Source organism: Papaver somniferum, chromosome 6, assembly GCF_003573695.1.
Source record: "Papaver somniferum cultivar HN1 chromosome 6, ASM357369v1, whole genome shotgun sequence".
Lineage (NCBI taxonomy): Eukaryota > Viridiplantae > Streptophyta > Magnoliopsida > Ranunculales > Papaveraceae > Papaver > Papaver somniferum.
Genome location: NC_039363.1, coordinates 167,273,282 through 167,290,474, shown reverse-complemented (window position 1 = coordinate 167,290,474; position 17,193 = coordinate 167,273,282). Strand labels below are relative to the sequence as shown.

At 37.6% G+C, this 17,193-nt stretch overlaps 2 protein-coding genes across 2 annotated transcripts; both read left to right on the top strand.

The window, feature by feature from the left end:
• Window positions 1-4,741: 4,741 nt before the first annotated feature.
• LOC113290047 (phosphoglycerate kinase, cytosolic-like) lies at window positions 4,742-7,787 on the top strand. Its single transcript, XM_026539551.1, has 6 exons — window positions 4,742-5,327; window positions 5,443-5,520; window positions 5,625-5,885; window positions 6,236-6,553; window positions 6,735-6,893; window positions 7,402-7,787. The coding sequence occupies exons 1-6, from the start codon at window positions 4,884-4,886 to the stop codon at window positions 7,609-7,611; spliced, it is 1,470 nt and encodes a 489-aa protein (XP_026395336.1). The 5' UTR covers window positions 4,742-4,883; the 3' UTR covers window positions 7,612-7,787.
• Window positions 7,788-8,357: 570 nt separating this feature from the next.
• LOC113291773 (F-box/LRR-repeat protein 12-like) lies at window positions 8,358-9,547 on the top strand. The gene is made up of 2 exons (XM_026541269.1): window positions 8,358-8,381; window positions 8,723-9,547. Exons 1-2 carry the CDS (start codon window positions 8,358-8,360, stop codon window positions 9,545-9,547), a joined length of 849 nt encoding a protein of 282 aa, XP_026397054.1.
• Window positions 9,548-17,193: the final 7,646 nt, after the last annotated feature.

Sequence of the window (17,193 nt, the reverse complement as noted above, 5' to 3'; positions counted from 1 at the left end):
ATAGGTGCTTAATTTACATGTTTAGGGTGTCAAATCCATACTAATAGTTGTTATGATTCTTGCATATTATCCTTATAATACTATTATTTTGTATTTTATTTGTTTCTTTAGGTGATTCATATGAATTCAACGGAAATGGAGTTAAAAGGAGCTAAGAAGAGGAAAGGAGTTCTTTCCGGCATGAAAATAAGAAGTTGGAAGCTGCAAAGACAACACTTGGATACAAGTTTCAGGAAAATTTACGGTTGGGAAAAACATCACCAAACCTAACCGTAAAAGAGATTAATTTCCACTACAATTTGCATAAGGAGTTACGCCTAGGTCCAGCCTAATTGTAAACTAAAGTGAATAGATATGAAGATTTGGCACTACCAACTTGTAGAAGACGATGATACAAATATAACCGAAAAAGAATGAGGTCAAATAGGATGAAGAAGTTACGGCCGAAATGTCTAAGAACAATAAGTGTGCAAGAATAATTACGGCCAGGAACAAGATACATGGATCCAACCGTAACTCTGGGTATGTTAATAAGATTTTATTGTCATAGTTACGGCTGGGTTGAACCCAACCGTAACTAGAGTGTTTGGCACGATTTTAAGCTTCTAGATCAAAACAAGATCCCGAAAGGATTTTAAACCCTAGACCACATGAGGACTATGTAACTCCTAGGCCTATAAAAGACGTCATCTAGGGGATTCGTGTTGCATAGGGTATTGCGAGATCCAAAATACGTAAAGGAGAGCGATTGGAACTGAATTTCTTGTAGGGTCGATAATGCCTCAATTACATTCCAGTCCGACGTCTGATAATAAGTTATATTTTTAGCGGCTTAATACAGCGTGGTGCTCGAGTTCTGGACTAGATCCCCCCGGTTTTTATGCTTTGCAGTTTTCCTTGTTAAAAAAAGTTCTGGTATATTGTGTTATTTCTTTTCCGCAATATACTGTTTTATCTTTATAATTGAAATATCACAATAAATATGTTAGGATAACCTAGACAGTTTAAGCCTAACAAATTTGTATAAAACCTAAAAGAGTTATTCTTGAGAATTAGTATCTTGAAAGAATGACTACAAGATATATTTGAAAAGGTTTAAAAAGGTCATTTGTTAGTAACCACCCAAACTTTCGGAATATAGCTTTGGTAGGAAGTAAAAACCAAAATCCTCAAACTTTGGAAGCGCCGACTTTTTGTTCAGTTTTCCTATGATCTATCTTTCCTTTAAGAAAAAAATAAAAATATAAGATCTTTATTTTTTTTATTCGAAGCATATAAAAAGTCTTCATATGGACTACATATAGAAAATCAGATATATGTACTTAATAATAACAGACCGTCAACGGTAGATCTTCAGCCTCCAGAAGAAAACACACCTTCAAGAAGAGAAAAAAACAAGAAAATTTTGGGAAATTGAGAGTTTGTTACTTTTCCATAAAATGGTATACCAAAAGAAAATTGATGGTATGATTATGTTTTAAGAAGTTTGACATTTTTAATGCATCTTAGTTAGATGGACTAGCTTGGAGGATGATTGATCAACCTAATGCCCCATGGCCAATATTCTTAAACATAAATACTTTGTGAATCTTGATCCTTTAAGTAATGATTTACCTACTCATGGCTCATTGGTATAGAAAGGTATTATTAGAGAAGATTTATAGATTGTTAAGAGAAATTATTGTTGAGAGATAGGTGATAAAACTAGTATAAGTGTCTGGAAACATGAATGGGTACCTAAACTTGATAAAACTGTTGACTCTTGGATTTATTCCATGGGTATTCGAGACGTGAGTGATCTTATAGATTTTGATACCAAATCTTGGAAAGTAAAGATTTTTATAGAGCTCTTTTTGACGATAAACTTTTGATCAGATAACTCAAACTAGAATTCTTTTTAATGGAACACATACAATTAGATGGGCTCAAACAAGCAATGCTTCTTTTAGTGTAAAATCTACTTATATTTTCTTTTTAAATAGTAGAATTGACTTGAGTTATATCCCTAATAATCAGTTTCATGTTCTTTTTAAGTAGTAGAATTGACTTGAGTTATATCCCTAATAATCAGTTTCACTAGAATTAGTTTCGGTAAACCAAGTTACAAGATTCTTCTCTTCCCATGAAAATGTATTTCAAGTTGTCTCCTATTATGGGGGAAATTAATTAATTTCTAACCAATGTGACTTGCGTTTGTCCTTTTTGTAGTAACCATGAATAATATATCCAACATTTGTTTATGAACTATTTCTATGCTAATTAGACTCGCCGGATTGTTTCACTCTGATTTTCTTTAACAGATTTCAAAATAATATTGATGACTGGTTTTATAAATATTTTGTTGTGTTACCTAGTTCGAATGAAACATGTCCCATTTGCAGGGACTGGGATGTGGTATTTTCGAAAAAGTATGTATTTTTTGGTGTTAACAACATTCTTTCAACAATTTGCAACTTTACAAGCCGGATTCAGAAGTAAATCACAGATTGGGAGAAAAAATTGTTCTAATCATGTTGCTAATAGTCATGCTAGGTATGTGAGAACTAATTGAAATATTAAGATGGAGTCCATCTGTGGCTCCTTTTGTTACTAATCAACTTTTGTGCAAGTTTTAGAGATAACCGTAACAAACGTGGTTTCGTACTAACTCTAAGTTCTTTTGAAGGTAAATATGCATCAACGCCAAGCATCCCATCAACTTCACTACACGAGGACCATGCAGGAGCACACTAGAGACATTGCACGCTATTATCTGGCTAAAAGAATGAGTATCACACATCTCCAGTTGGAGGGATATAATAACAATGTGGTAGCTTCTCCTAACGGGAATACCACCTAGCACTCAAACATCCAACAAGCTTTGTTGTTGGTGGTAGTTTAGTTTTTTTTTCCCATGTTGCCTCTCAGGAATGTAATCATGTCCGGATGTCCCAAGAGAAATAAATAATCAATCTCATCTGCTAACTAGAGAAGCATACAACGTTAATACTAATATATTTAGAAACGCGCAGTTCTTTCCAAACCGGTTATAAGGATAATAATGTAATTCGGATTTTGGCTAGCCTTCCTGTTTACTGTCTGTCTTATTTCAGATGCATGTGAGTATTGCTAAGAAAATGGAGAAAATTATGAGGAATTTTCTTGTGGGGCTCTTATGATTCAAGAAAAAAGAAGAGTTGGGTTAATTGGTCTAAAGTTAATCTTCCTAAATGCATGGGTGGTGTTGGAATCAAGAAATTGCAGTTGATGAATAAAACATTACATGCCAAATGGATTTGGAGATATTGCAATGAGAAACATGATCTTTGGAGAAGAATTGTGAATCAAAATTTTGGAGGTGTCACTGAAGATCTCTTTCCAAATCATACCAACAAATCAGTGTGTTATAGTTTGTAGACTGGTATTTTGAACACTAAGAATTTTGTTCAGTCTGGTACTACACTAGTTTTAGGTGATGGTGCTAGCATTTATTTTTGGGAAGACAAATGGATAGGGGATCATTCTTTGCAGGTTTCTTTTCCAAGTTTATACAAGCTTTCAAGAAATAAGGGAGTAGTTGTGAAAGATATGGTGTCTGCAGATGGTGCTTGGGATCTACATTTTTCTAGACCTCCAAATGAGAATGAAATTCAAGAGGTGGTTAACTTGTTGCAGGTGATTGGTGACCCCGGTAATATTATTGCTTCTGATGTGCCTGTGGATAGAAGAGTTTGGGATTATGATAATAGGAAAGATTTTTCAGTGGCTAATTCTTATGTAGCACTGGAAACATATGGTTTTATTTCATTCTCTGATAAGCATCTTTGGAACCCAAAAGTTCCTCTAAAGGTATCTTTTTTGGTTTGGACTTTATGTCTGAATGGAGCTCCAACCTTAGATGTTTTATTCAGGGCAGGTCTTGTACATAATGATATTTGCCTCCTCTGCAATCAACATATTGAGACAAATGCTCACCTTTTCCTCCATTGCAGTTTAACTTTTGAGCTGTGGTCTTAATTTTTGAGTAGTTTTGGGGTCAGTCGGTCTTTCTCAAGTGATGTTATAAGAACTCTTTGGGAATGGAAGAATAAAAAAAGCAAGAATAGACTTAAAAGACTTTGGGGTTACTTGCCCTTTGCAATCTGGTGGTGTATTTGGTTAGAGAGAAACAACAGATTATATAAAAATGTTTCTAGAAACTTGAAGCAGATTGTTATTGAGGTTAAGTCTTTGTTATTCAATTAGACAATGAATACTGATATTTTTTCAGGGTTCAATTTGTCAACTCTTATCTGTAATTGGGATGCAGTCTCTCTCATCCATGTAATTTTGTTTCTTGTCACTTCTCTGATGACTGTTACTTTTATAAAATTTGTCCTTTCTTTGTTAAAAAATAAATAATTCGGACACTATAATAAGACATTGAGCGATGAAATCAATGACCTAAGTTCGAAACTCGCCAGTACCAAATTCTTCTTTACTGATCAAAGAATCGAAACGCTGGCAACTAATTCTTCTTTACTGATAAAAAAATAATAAAATAAAAAGGAAAGCACGGTCGCTTTTCTTTTTTTTCTCAGTCGACTGGGAAGGAGTGAGTCACTGAATCTTGGCCCTCGCTCCACAAGTCTCCCGAGTTTGACTATTTTTCACGAGATACCCAACTCCATTGTCACCGTACAGGAAAAAAGAAAAGAAATGCACACAATGGAAACATCGATAATTTCAACCTCACTCCAACGATAAGAAAATCCACAGCTCAATAAATCAAATCACCACATCCACAAACATACAATATCCACCTTCCATCATTCATCAATTTAATCTCTTCTTCTCTATCTCTCACTCACTCTCTTTGATCATCCACCAATTTTTCTCTCTAGAATATAGAAAAACACAAAACAATGGCTTCAACAGCTTCACACACCGCTCTATCTCTACTCAGAACAACAGCTTCATCTTCATCTACTCGTAACAACCGTGTATCATCATCATTACAAGTTGCAGCAGCATCTCGATTAAGAAACATCGGATTACAAGTTAGAAACCCAAAAAGTCTTGGGTTTTCTGGTGTTGCAGTAGATCCTCGTCTTTCATCACACGTTTCTTCACAAATTGGAGCTGTTAATGGTAAAGGAGTGAGAGGTGTTGTTTCAATGGCTAAGAAAAGTGTTGGGGATTTGAGTGCATCTGAATTGAAAGGTAAGAGGGTTTTTGTTAGGGCTGATTTGAATGTCCCATTGGATGACAATCAGAACATTACTGATGATACTAGAATCCGTGCTGCTATTCCAACTATCAAACATTTGATGGCTAATGGTGCTAAAGTCATTCTTACCAGTCATTTGGTGAGTGATCAATTGTAAACTTCTCATTTCAATACTACTAGTACTATTTACTTTAGGTTGGATTGATTTCATGAATTCCTTGTGTATCTCTTAATTATCTTAATTTGATTTTCAGGGAAGACCAAAGGGTGTTACTCCAAAATTCAGCTTGGCCCCTCTTGTCCCTAGGCTCTCTGAGCTTCTTGGCATCACAGTAGGGTCCTTTTCTCAAACTTTATGGTATTGTTATTTTGATTTGATGAATTCAATTGATTGTGTGAATGGATAGCTGATTGGGGTCTATTTTCGTTTGAGTAGGTTGAGAAGGCTGATGATTGTATTGGCCCTGACGTTGAGAAATTGGTTGCTGCACTTCCAGAAGGTGGTGTTCTCCTTCTTGAAAATGTTAGATTCTACAAAGAGGAAGAGAAGAACGAACCAGAATTCGCAAAGAAACTTGCTTCCCTTGCAGACCTGTATGTTAACGATGCCTTTGGAACAGCACACAGAGCTCATGCTTCAACTGAGGGAGTTACCAAATACTTAAAGCCATCTGTTGCTGGTTTCCTCTTGCAGAAGGTGAGGGTTCTAAGTCCTTGGAGTATATTACATGAAATGTCCTAGTTGCATTAGATTCAGTCATAAATGGATGCTGTCATGATTTTATTGTGACACTTTTTTGTAGTTCAGTGTAAATGTCCCTTCCTCGATCCACATAAATTGGAACAGTTGATAGGAATGTATCTTAGTTTCTACCTTATTGCTGTAACCACTGAAAAAATGTGAACTACCTGGCAGAAAGTCACTAACTAGCTAAAAGGATGGATCCCAGTCATACACTGGACATGTCGGGATTTCATGGAGGACTCCAAGTCAATAGTGTGTTATTTTCCAATGATCCTGTTCTGATTACATATCAATTTTTTTAGGAACTGGACTATCTTGTTGGGGCAGTTTCAGCCCCAAAGAGGCCATTTGCTGCCATTGTTGGAGGTTCTAAGGTGTCATCTAAGATTGGTGTGATCGAGTCCTTGCTAGAAAAGTGTGATATCCTACTCTTGGGTGGAGGTATGATCTTCACATTCTACAAGGCACAGGGGCTATCAGTAGGTTCTTCTCTTGTGGAGGAAGACAAGCTTGAACTTGCAACCTCCCTCCTTGAGAAGGCCAAGGCAAAGGGTGTGTCACTTTTGTTACCCAGTGACGTAGTTATTGCAGATAAATTTGCTGCTGATGCAAACAGCAAGGTTTGTCTCCTTAACCTTTGAATTTATGCTACACTTTGTTTACAACAGTTCCGAAACAGACCTGAATACTTCAGTCAATGCGAAAGCCATTTCCATTAGTAAGACGATAGAAATCAGGCCTTCAAAAAGCTTTCTCGTTGGTAACTTGAGCAAGTAAATAAAACTTCGTCATATTGTCCAGATTGTACCCGCATCTGAGATCCCAGATGGTTGGATGGGATTGGATATCGGTCCAGATTCTATCAAGACATTCAATGATGCCTTGGACACCACCAAGACTGTTATCTGGAATGGACCTATGGGAGTTTTTGAAATGGAGAAGTTCGCTGCTGGAACAGAGGTATACAGTTTTCTCCTCTTCTTTCCATGCGTAATTTGAGCATCTGTTTGTGTATACATCGGCACTGTGTTCGAGCCAACTTATTATGGCCATATTGGCATTACTTGCTAGTGATATATGTGCTTCGAATCTTTGATGCATAAACTCTTGGAAATAAAGAAATGCATTCACATGTATATAGATGTTTAATATGTTCTTTGATATGGTAAATAGTATTATAGAGCACATAAAGACTTAGGTCACACATTATGGAGCACTTGATATGGCAAGTAATGGGGGCTGATTTTGGATGCCTGGTCATGTCAGTTAATGTGGCCTGAATACGAAAAACTTAAGTCCCACATTAGTTAGGGACTTGGCGTCTGGCACTTCATGTCATCAGATATGGTCCATATACCATCATTTTCATTTGGATAGTCGTGTGTGGGTATCTTTTGTTTACCGAGGGGTAGGGGTCAATGGATGATTGTTGTTTGACACACTGTACAACTCTCCCAACCCTTTGCAGGCAATCGCAAACAAGTTGGCAGAACTCAGCGGGAAAGGAGTGACAACAATCATTGGAGGTGGAGATTCAGTAGCAGCAGTAGAGAAAGTTGGAGTTGCAGATGTGATGAGCCACATATCTACAGGTGGTGGTGCCAGTCTGGAACTGCTGGAAGGAAAAGCTCTTCCCGGTGTTCTTGCCCTTGATGAAGCCGTACCTGTAACAGTTTAAGTCTATAAAGTTTAGGCTTTGGTATTCGTTTATATTTATCTAATATTCCTTGCTCATAATTGTTGCTTATTTTCTTGCTAAGTTTACAAGAGGAAGGAATGTGATAAAGACTTGAGTTCATGTTTTTGATTTTTTGGATCCCTTTCAATTAATCGAGGACTTTCCTTCCATCACTAAAATCACTTTCCTTCATTTTGGCTGATGAATGATGATAACTACCGCATCCAGACATACCTGAATACCCAAATTTACTAGAAGTGTACCGAAATTCATATAAATAATAAAACCTCAGCTTCCTATTGATTTGAAGTTTTAAATCTGCTGATGGGTACTAGTTTACTGGGGGCTAATGTACCAAAATCCTTAGAAGACGAAGTAGAAAGTCTTCCGTTTTATATAAGTTTTGGTACCCTTCCCAGTAATTTGATACTCCGCAAGTGATGCTGGTTTAAACCAACTATTCACCCAATCGTGCACCAAAAGGGCGTGCACCTATAACAGGACTCTATGAATAGAAACCGTTTCTCGTAACTTGTAAAAGAACCCCTTGGACTCCTCCTGCTTCTGCAATCTCTATCCATCCCTCTTGCGGGAGAAGACCCCACACGGAAACTAGACAGAGTAATCATTTTTTTTTTTTTTTGGGGCGATTATGAGTCTCTGATTTTGATTTTATATTGTCTTATGGTATTCTGATTTGGTAAACAGGAAAAACAAGAATCTTCCCATGGTGATAAAATCACGCAATGACGATTACAACCAAGGGTTTGGTAAGCACCGAGAAAGAGACATGGTGGTGATTATGACGACCGTCCGTCCAAAATCCGCAGAACCTCATCTGTTATTACAGACCTTCCTGGTGACTGTCTGAACCTTATATTCAAGTGCCTAGGAACTAGAGATGATCACAAAAAAAAACTGTGCATGATCGTAATTCCTTTGGATTGACTTGTCGTCAATGGCTTCGTATTCAGAACAACAATGTTAAATACTTGTGGTATCGAAATAGTCACAAGTATGCAAGACGTCTTAGTTTTGATGAAAGCTTCCCTGTAGTTCTGTCTAAGTTGATGGTTCGATTCCATAACCTTCAAAAATTGTGTCTAACTAGGTGCCCGAAGATCACCGATTTTGTTACAAAGTGCAAGACTTGTCCTTAGACTATTGCTATGAGTATTTAGATGCTGAATTGTGTTTAACGTTATCTTGGTTCCCTCGTGTGGTAGATGTAAGTTTGGCATCTACTCATATTACTGACAGAGGTTTAGAAACCCTCGCAAAATATTGTCCATCCATAGAGACAGTTAACCTCTCACGTTGCGGATCAATTACTGATTCGGGAATAAATTTTCTCTTGCAAAACTGTCACAAACTGCGTACACTTTATACTGGATCCTGCAGCAGTATCACAGGTATAGGTTTTCTTGAGTGTCCAAAGACGTTAACCCATCTTGAAGCAGGCGGGTGCAAACTTACACCAGAGGGGATTAATGCGCTTGTTAGTGGCGGTGGGCTTGAAATTTTATCTCTCTTAACACGGGAAGATGAATTGGCCGAGGTTGGAGAAGGATCCATAAATACTGAAGCAGTTATGATGATTTCAAAAGGTTGCCCTTTGCTAAAAAAACTGTTCCTATCAAATTGTGGAGGGGTGGAGCTTCAAGGATGGGAAGCTATTGGTCGTAATTGCAAAGATTTGGAACTCCTTAACGTGTATGGGTGCAAAAAGTTTTGTGATTCAGGGTTGCAAGCTTTGTGTAATGGCTGTGACAAGCTTCAGAGTTTATTTATAGATGATGAGAATAGTTGTAGCAGGCCTGCTCTTGAGGATTTCAAGCGCAAAAAACCTGGGGTGATTATTCATCTCCATGATATTTATGCTGAAATAATTATGTCCGAAATGAAGAATGTGAAGAAGGATAAAACTGAAGAATGACACTAATTCGTTTTCGAGTTGGTTTTGATTTAGTCTTGCAAGTTAAATTCGTGATGAATTACCGGAAGATTAATATCTCGTATTTGAGCTGCAGTCTTTGATGAACTTTTAGCCGTTTTTCTTTTCAATAGACAATTTCAAGTCACAAAATTATAATCTGACACAAAAGGATAGGTACATTCCTACTGCAAAAAACTGCAACTCAGATTAGTTTTCTTGTGCACTCAAGCGGACAAAATTAAGGCTAGTAATTTTGCTTGATTAGCAATTTGGAAAAGCCATCACAATGTTTTTCATTCATTCAGTAGGTTTTGGTTTCTCGGAACTCATGTAGAATTCTTGTTTTTCCAGCTTAAGCTGATAGAGACAGTTCTGAGAATTTGGAAGCGTTTTTTTCCAGCATTGTGTATTTACATAGTCTTATGAACTGAAAGTATCTGTCTGAAATGGTGCAATCCCCATAAGCAAAACTGCCTATGAAGAACCCTCCAACAGAACTGATTCAACAACATCAGATGGACAAAAATTGCACTCTACACAAAACTGTAAATTCTGATTTTTCACAAAACAGTAAAAACAACTATTGAACTCAAATAGTTTATTACAAGTTCAAACACAAAAAATAAAATAAAAATCTGATTTCGCCTCGACAACCTTTGTGATCCTCAGCAGCTTCCAGTAATCAAATACATCAAATTTTTCATAGCTTTTCATTCATATATATAAGCAGCATCTATGCTAAATCTCTGGACATCTCCTGCAGCAGACATGTCCAAGTAGTAATTTCTTGTGGTCTTTGAAGATTTTTCCACCATAACAAGGCTGACGATCTGAAGGTAGAAACCCCTATTTCAACTCTCATTGCATCATCTGTTACCTTTCTTTCATTGAATATGCATTCGACTTCATTGGCCCAATCCAAGAAACTCGAACCAGACCCGTCGAATTCCGGGAACTCATCACTCCAGATTGCTGAGTCTAACCATTCATCATAGGACATCAAGCATTCATAATCCTCATCCATGTTAAGCAATTCATCATCGTACTCATCCATGGCTCTCAAATACAAAATCACAGACTTTAATTCTATTCTTGATCAACTCAGACGCACCCTTGTTTTGCTTCTGATGAATACCTAGCTAGCTATCTCAATCTCAACAAAGAAGAATATCTTTTCTGGACTAACCCCTATGCTTTATATAGAAGTTGAAGATTGATGGGGTTCTAAATTTAGAAGTTAGAAGCGGAATACACAAAATATGGAAACACGCTTATACACAAGTCGCATGCACGCGCGCTTCGCGCGCCAGTGGAATTGTAGGAGGGCTGGGTATTTTGTAACAGTTTCAACAACAATTGTTGTCGGAAACAGTTTGTGTAACACTTTCTGTAACATTTTAGTAACAACTGTTGTAACAGTCCTGTTACACTTGTTTTGTAACATTTATAAAAGTGACATGTGCGACGTACGGAGAGCTGCTTCGAATCCAACGGTCCGTCTTCTGTGGTCATCCCATCCGACGGTTGCGATCTCCCCTGGTCAAATTTTTCAGCTGCTTGCACTGTTCATACCCTTGCTGCTATTAAAGAGTAACTTAAGATAAGATGCATCTTTCCTAATTTTCTATCAACGCGCTTACTGGGCTGGGCTTTTGTGGTTTGAACTTATATTATGATTTCACCCAAAAAAATTATAGTGACTTATATCAACAATTTACCAAATATACAACCAATTTAGTAAATTATATCATATAAAATGGTTATGTACAACCAATTGTAACACTCCCAAAATTTACTACATTAGTTTTGTAAATATTTTGTATTTTTGTAAAATGTCAGTGGAAAACCAATTATAAATTAGGCACGATTTATAGTGGGATACCGGTTTTAACAGGACAAATATCATTACGTATACGACAAATAAATAATCATGTATCATATTTATCAAATTACTTAAATAATATCTCTCTACTAGTCGTGGTATCCCCATATAAATCATGATATTTGGTTCCATAAAAATACCATATTCATTAAAGGTGATACAAAAAACTGTAACTCCATAAAGTTTTAAAAAAATAACAAAGAAATTGATGTCACATTCATATTTTTAAAGCTCACAGATAGATTTTTACAGGGTTGTACTTGATTGAGATTTATTTAGATATTTTAGACTCCCAATATTTCCACAATATTGAAATTAGATTTATACATATTCTTTAAGTCTCCAAACTATTCAACTTTTGGACACTAGACTCCAAAAATATCTGAAGCATTCAATTTTATTTTATATTATTTTGATAAGCTAGCACCGGGGTAGGAAAACTACAACAAGATGTCTTTAACTAAATGAGGCCTCTCAATGCGTCTAATATCTTGATTAATAAATTCAGTAACTAAGTCAGGAAACTCATCGGTCCAAGTATCATCAACAAAAAATTTAACTCCAACTTTGGCAAGACGATCTGCCACGTAGTTAGCTTCTCTTTAGCTGTGTTTGAAACTGATGTATTCAATCAGACTCTTCAGATGACTAATCTCTTGCATATGTGCCATATCAAGCTCCAAGTAGGTTCCGGAAACAGTTTGTGTAACACTTTCTGTAACATTTTAGTAACAACTGTTGTAACAGTCCTGTTACACTTGTTTTGTAACATTTATAAAAGTGACATGTGCGACGTACGGAGAGCTGCTTCGAATCCAACGGTCCGTCTTCTGTGGTCATCCCATCCGACGGTTGCGATCTCCCCTGGTCAAATTTTTCAGCTGCTTGCACTGTTCATACCCTTGCTGCTATTAAAGAGTAAGATAAGATGCATCTTTCCTAATTTTCTATCAACGCGCTTACTGGGCTGGGCTTTTGTGGTTTGAACTTATATTATGATTTCACCCAAAAAAAAATTATAGTGACTTATATCAACAATTTACCAAATATACAACCAATTTAGTAAATTATATCATATAAAATGGTTATGTAAAACCAATTGTAACACTCCCAAAATTTACTACATTAGTTTTGTAAATATTTTGTATTTTTGTAAAATGTCAGTGGAAAACCAATTATAAATTAGGCACGATTTATAGTGAGATACCGGTTTTAACAGGACAAATATCATTACGTATACGACAAATAAATAATCATGTATCATATTTATCAAATTACTTAAATAATATCTCTCTACTAGTCGTGGTATCCCCATATAAATCATGATATTAGGTTCCATAAAAATACCATATTCATTAAAGGTGATACAAAAAACTGTAACTCCATAAAGTTTTAAAAAAATAACAAAGAAATTGATGTCACATTCATATTTTTAAAGCTCACAGATAGATCTTTACAGGGTTGTACTTGATTGAGATTTATTTAGATATTTTAGACTCCCAATATTTCCACAATATTGAAATTAGATTTATACATATTCTTTAAGTCTCCAAGCTATTCAACTTTTGGACACTAGACTCCAAAAATATCTGAAGCATTCAATTTTATTTTATATTATTTTGATAAGCTAGCACCGGGCTAGGAAAACTACAACAAGATGTCCTTAACTAAACGAAGCCTCTCAATGCGCCTAATATCTTGATTATTAACTTCAGTAACTAAGTCAGGAAACTCATCGGTCCAAGTATCATCAACAAAAATTTTAACTCCAACTTTGGCAAGACGATCTGCCACGTAGTTAGCTTCTCTTTAGCTGTGTTTGAAACTGATGTATTCAATCAGACTCTTCAGATGACTAATCTCTTGCATATGTTCCATATCAAGCTCCAAGTAGGTTTGGTTTCTTCATTATAAAGTTGGATAACATATGTTGAATCACTCTTCACTTCCAGTTAGAGAATACTAATGTTAGAGAACTTCTCGGTCGAACTCGCAAGCACTGCTATCTCAAGCTTGTTTGTCAAATTAAGTTGTCAAAACTATATGTCTTGATTTCTAGTCTACTTATGGCTAAGTCTCGGACTAGGATAGTTAAGTGTAGTTGAACTTCAGACTCCACGACGATCATTTTACGAAGACGAATAACTACTCAAGGAACCAGTGGAAATTCATCCGACTAAAAGGTATGTGGAGACTTAAACTTATCTATCACTCAAAAGTCTATCTACTCTATCTCCTACTCTTGAGACAAAAGTCGTACAAGTATACAGTTTTCAGTTATACATATTTCCTATTTCGAGCCGAGTTTATCTCGCCTATCTATTTCTCGAAATATGTGTTGGTAAGCTTTCGCTTTAACCATTTTCATCTTTACTCGTGACGAATGTCATGATAACATTTCAATATCTTGAAAATCGCTTTGATGAAAAATAGTTTGTGAATAACAACTATATAACATCCTCTAAAAATGTTTCAATGATTGAAATGAAGAGTTGAGATTATGTAACCACCTTTGGATATAAGCATATATAGTGTGTTCGCACATTAGTGTATAAATCCATAAACCGGGAACCAAGTGTATGCATATGTGTGCATACGGAATTGGTGAAGGAGACAGGTTAAGTATGCGTACCCGTACGCATACTGGCGGAAGTTCACGTCCGTGAATTTCTGCTGAGTTTGGAGTTTACAAACTCTTAAACCAGTCACCTAAAGTATCTGTACCCGTACGCATACTGGCGGAAATTTTCTACCCGAAATTTCTGCTGAGTGTGGAAACCAAAACCAACTCAAATCCGGTTGCTTAAGTACGCATACCCGTACGCATACTTGAGCTGGTTATTTTCTCAAATCGGTAGTTCATGAATTTAAACAAATAAATTATAAGGAATGCAATCTTTGCAAACCGTGGCTATATTGTTCATGAATTGATTCAAATGAATCAAACCGTTTTTGTTTCAATTATGTCTATTCATAAAGACCTAAGCAATTGAACAACTCTCCAATTAGTTCTTTTGAAGTCATTTGAACTAGTTGTGATAAAGATGAATACGGTTGATATAAAAGTGCCCATATGGCTAACCATTGGTTAACTATTGTTGAACCAACTAAGTGTACACGTTTAGGTATGGTTACCCAAACCTAAATGAAATACATTTCATTTGTGTGTAACAAGCTAAGATTCGATCTAACGATTGAAAGATATTAGCTTGAATCTAATCAGGATTTCATATAACGGTGAATATTGAATGCTTTGTTACTAAGATAATATTGATTGCAAACCCTGATTTGAAAACTATATAAAGGAGAACTCTATCAACTGGGAAACCTAATCCCCACACCTCCTGTGTGATACTAGTTGTTTTAAGCTAGAGTCGATTCTCCTTTAACCTTAGGTTTCTTCTCGAGACCCTGTAGGTTAACGACTAAAATACTTCATTGGGATTGTGAAGCCAGACCGAACTACTGCTCTTGTAGTTTAATGATATGATCTTGTCGTTTCTATCGTAAGAGTACAATCGTAAGATTGGCTTGAAATTATATCTATGATAGGCAAGATAAAAGAACTCACAAACATCTTCGTCTCATCGTTTGTGATTCCGAAATATCTAGTTTCGCCATCATATGATTTAGATTATTGTGAGGTTATTGATAATTCTAGGCTGCAGTTCTTCGGGAATATAAGTCTGGGTTATCGATTGGTTCCTGTTCACATATGCAAAAAAGATAACCGACATTCGGACGCTTTGGCCTACATCGCCTCAATGTTGACAGACCCGAGTATTGAAGGCATATGATTCATGAGGGTCTTATTGCCATCCGTACCCGACAAAGCAGAAACGAAGGCATATGTAGCAGTCACCACGGCCGATAAGTATGAAGCGGGCGACTGGCGAAAGCCCATCCATCAATACTTGGAGATAGGAGAACTACCCAAGGGGCAACCCAAGATCAACAAGATCAAGAGTAAGGCGGCGGCATATGAATTACGAGATGGTATCCTGTATAGAAAGTCCTATTTGGGACCACTCGTAAGATGTCTGAGCAAAGAAGAAGGGCACACAATTTTGAATGAGTTACACTATGGGGCGGCAGGCAACCATAGCTCGAGAAAAAGTTTGGCGGCCCGAGCCAAGACTATGGGTTATTTCTGGCCATACATGAATGAGGATGCAAAGCATATGGCCCTAATTTGTGACGAGTGCCAAAAATTTGTTAAAAAGATTCATGCACCAGCAGTATCACTAAACTCTGTGGTAAGTCCATGGCCCTTCGCCAAATGGGGCATTGACATTGTCGGCCCGATACATGTCGGGTCGGGGTAGAGAAAGTATCTGATCGTGGCCACTGACTACTTCACCATATGGGTAGAGGCAGCACCCCTGAGGCATATCCGAGATAAATATGTATTCAGGTTCATTTGGGAGCACATTATTTGTCCCTTTGGCGTTCCAGCAGCAATAGTCTCGGATAACAGGAAACAGCTCCAAGGGAAGAACATTGACCTCATGTTCAACACTTACAATATTCGAAAGAGCAAGGCCACGCCTATTTACCCGTAGAGTAATGGGCAAGCCGAGATCACAAACAAGACAATAGCAGAGAACCTGAAAAAGAAGTTGGATGGAGAGTATGGTGAATGGTGTGAAGAGATTTAGAATGTCTTGTGGGCTTAAAGAACTACTCGAAGGGAAGCAACAGGTATGTCACCTTTCATGCTCACCTATGGAACGGAAGCCATCCTCCCAACATAGGCAATGATACCAACCATAAGGACTGAAGCCTGGAGGCGAAACATCTCGGCCGACTTAATTCTAAACAAGCTCGACGATTTGGAAGAAACTAGAGAGATAGCTCTATAGAAAATGGAAAACTACCAGAGGCGACTGCAACGCGAGTACAACAAACGGGCTCGCCCGCGGGAATTTCAGCCAGGGCAGCTGGTGATGAAGGAGCTACCCAGCTACGAGCGCGATGGAGCGGACCATATACCATCGTATCGAAGGTTGGAGAAGGACATATAAAATACTGAAACCTGACGGAACTCCAGAAGCGCGCGCATGAAATGCCCGACACCTGAAATCGTACCACCCATGAGGGGTGCCTAAGCAGGTATGATACTTTGTCATTTAATTTCTTTAACATCCACGAGGGGTAGGGAATATGACATCAGCGACTAATGGTCATTTGAACTCGGGGCAATGGCAGTGGGCAAGGGCCGAGGTGACTTACACTCGAATGGTCATTTGAACTTGGGGCAATGGCAGTAGGCAAGTGCCGAGGTGACTTACACTCGAATGGTCATTTGAACTCGGGGCAATGGCAATGGGAAAGTTCCGAGGTGGCTTACACACGACGGACTATTTGAACTCGGGGCAGTGACAGTGTGCAAGTGCCGAGATAGTCTAAGAGTTCTGGTGGTTGGAAACCAGGTACTACAGGGTGTCAAGGAACGAGTCCTTGTCTACCAGGTAATCTACTGACACTAGAAAGATTACCCCCATCGCAAGTGACCGAGATCACTTTCCCAGGTTAGGCGGTCGATGGCTAATCTGGGATCCTCGCGATATAGAACCTAGGACTGACCACATACCCTTCTTCTGATCCTAAGTGACAGTGATGAGATACCTCAATCGGGACATGGTATTGGTCCCGATGGCCCTCCCTGTTGAGTGTGTTAGACAGAAATGGCTTTTACAATAACTAATTGAACTTGTTTATGCAGGAAAACACTAACAGGGGGTTAGTCCACGAGTGAGTTGGA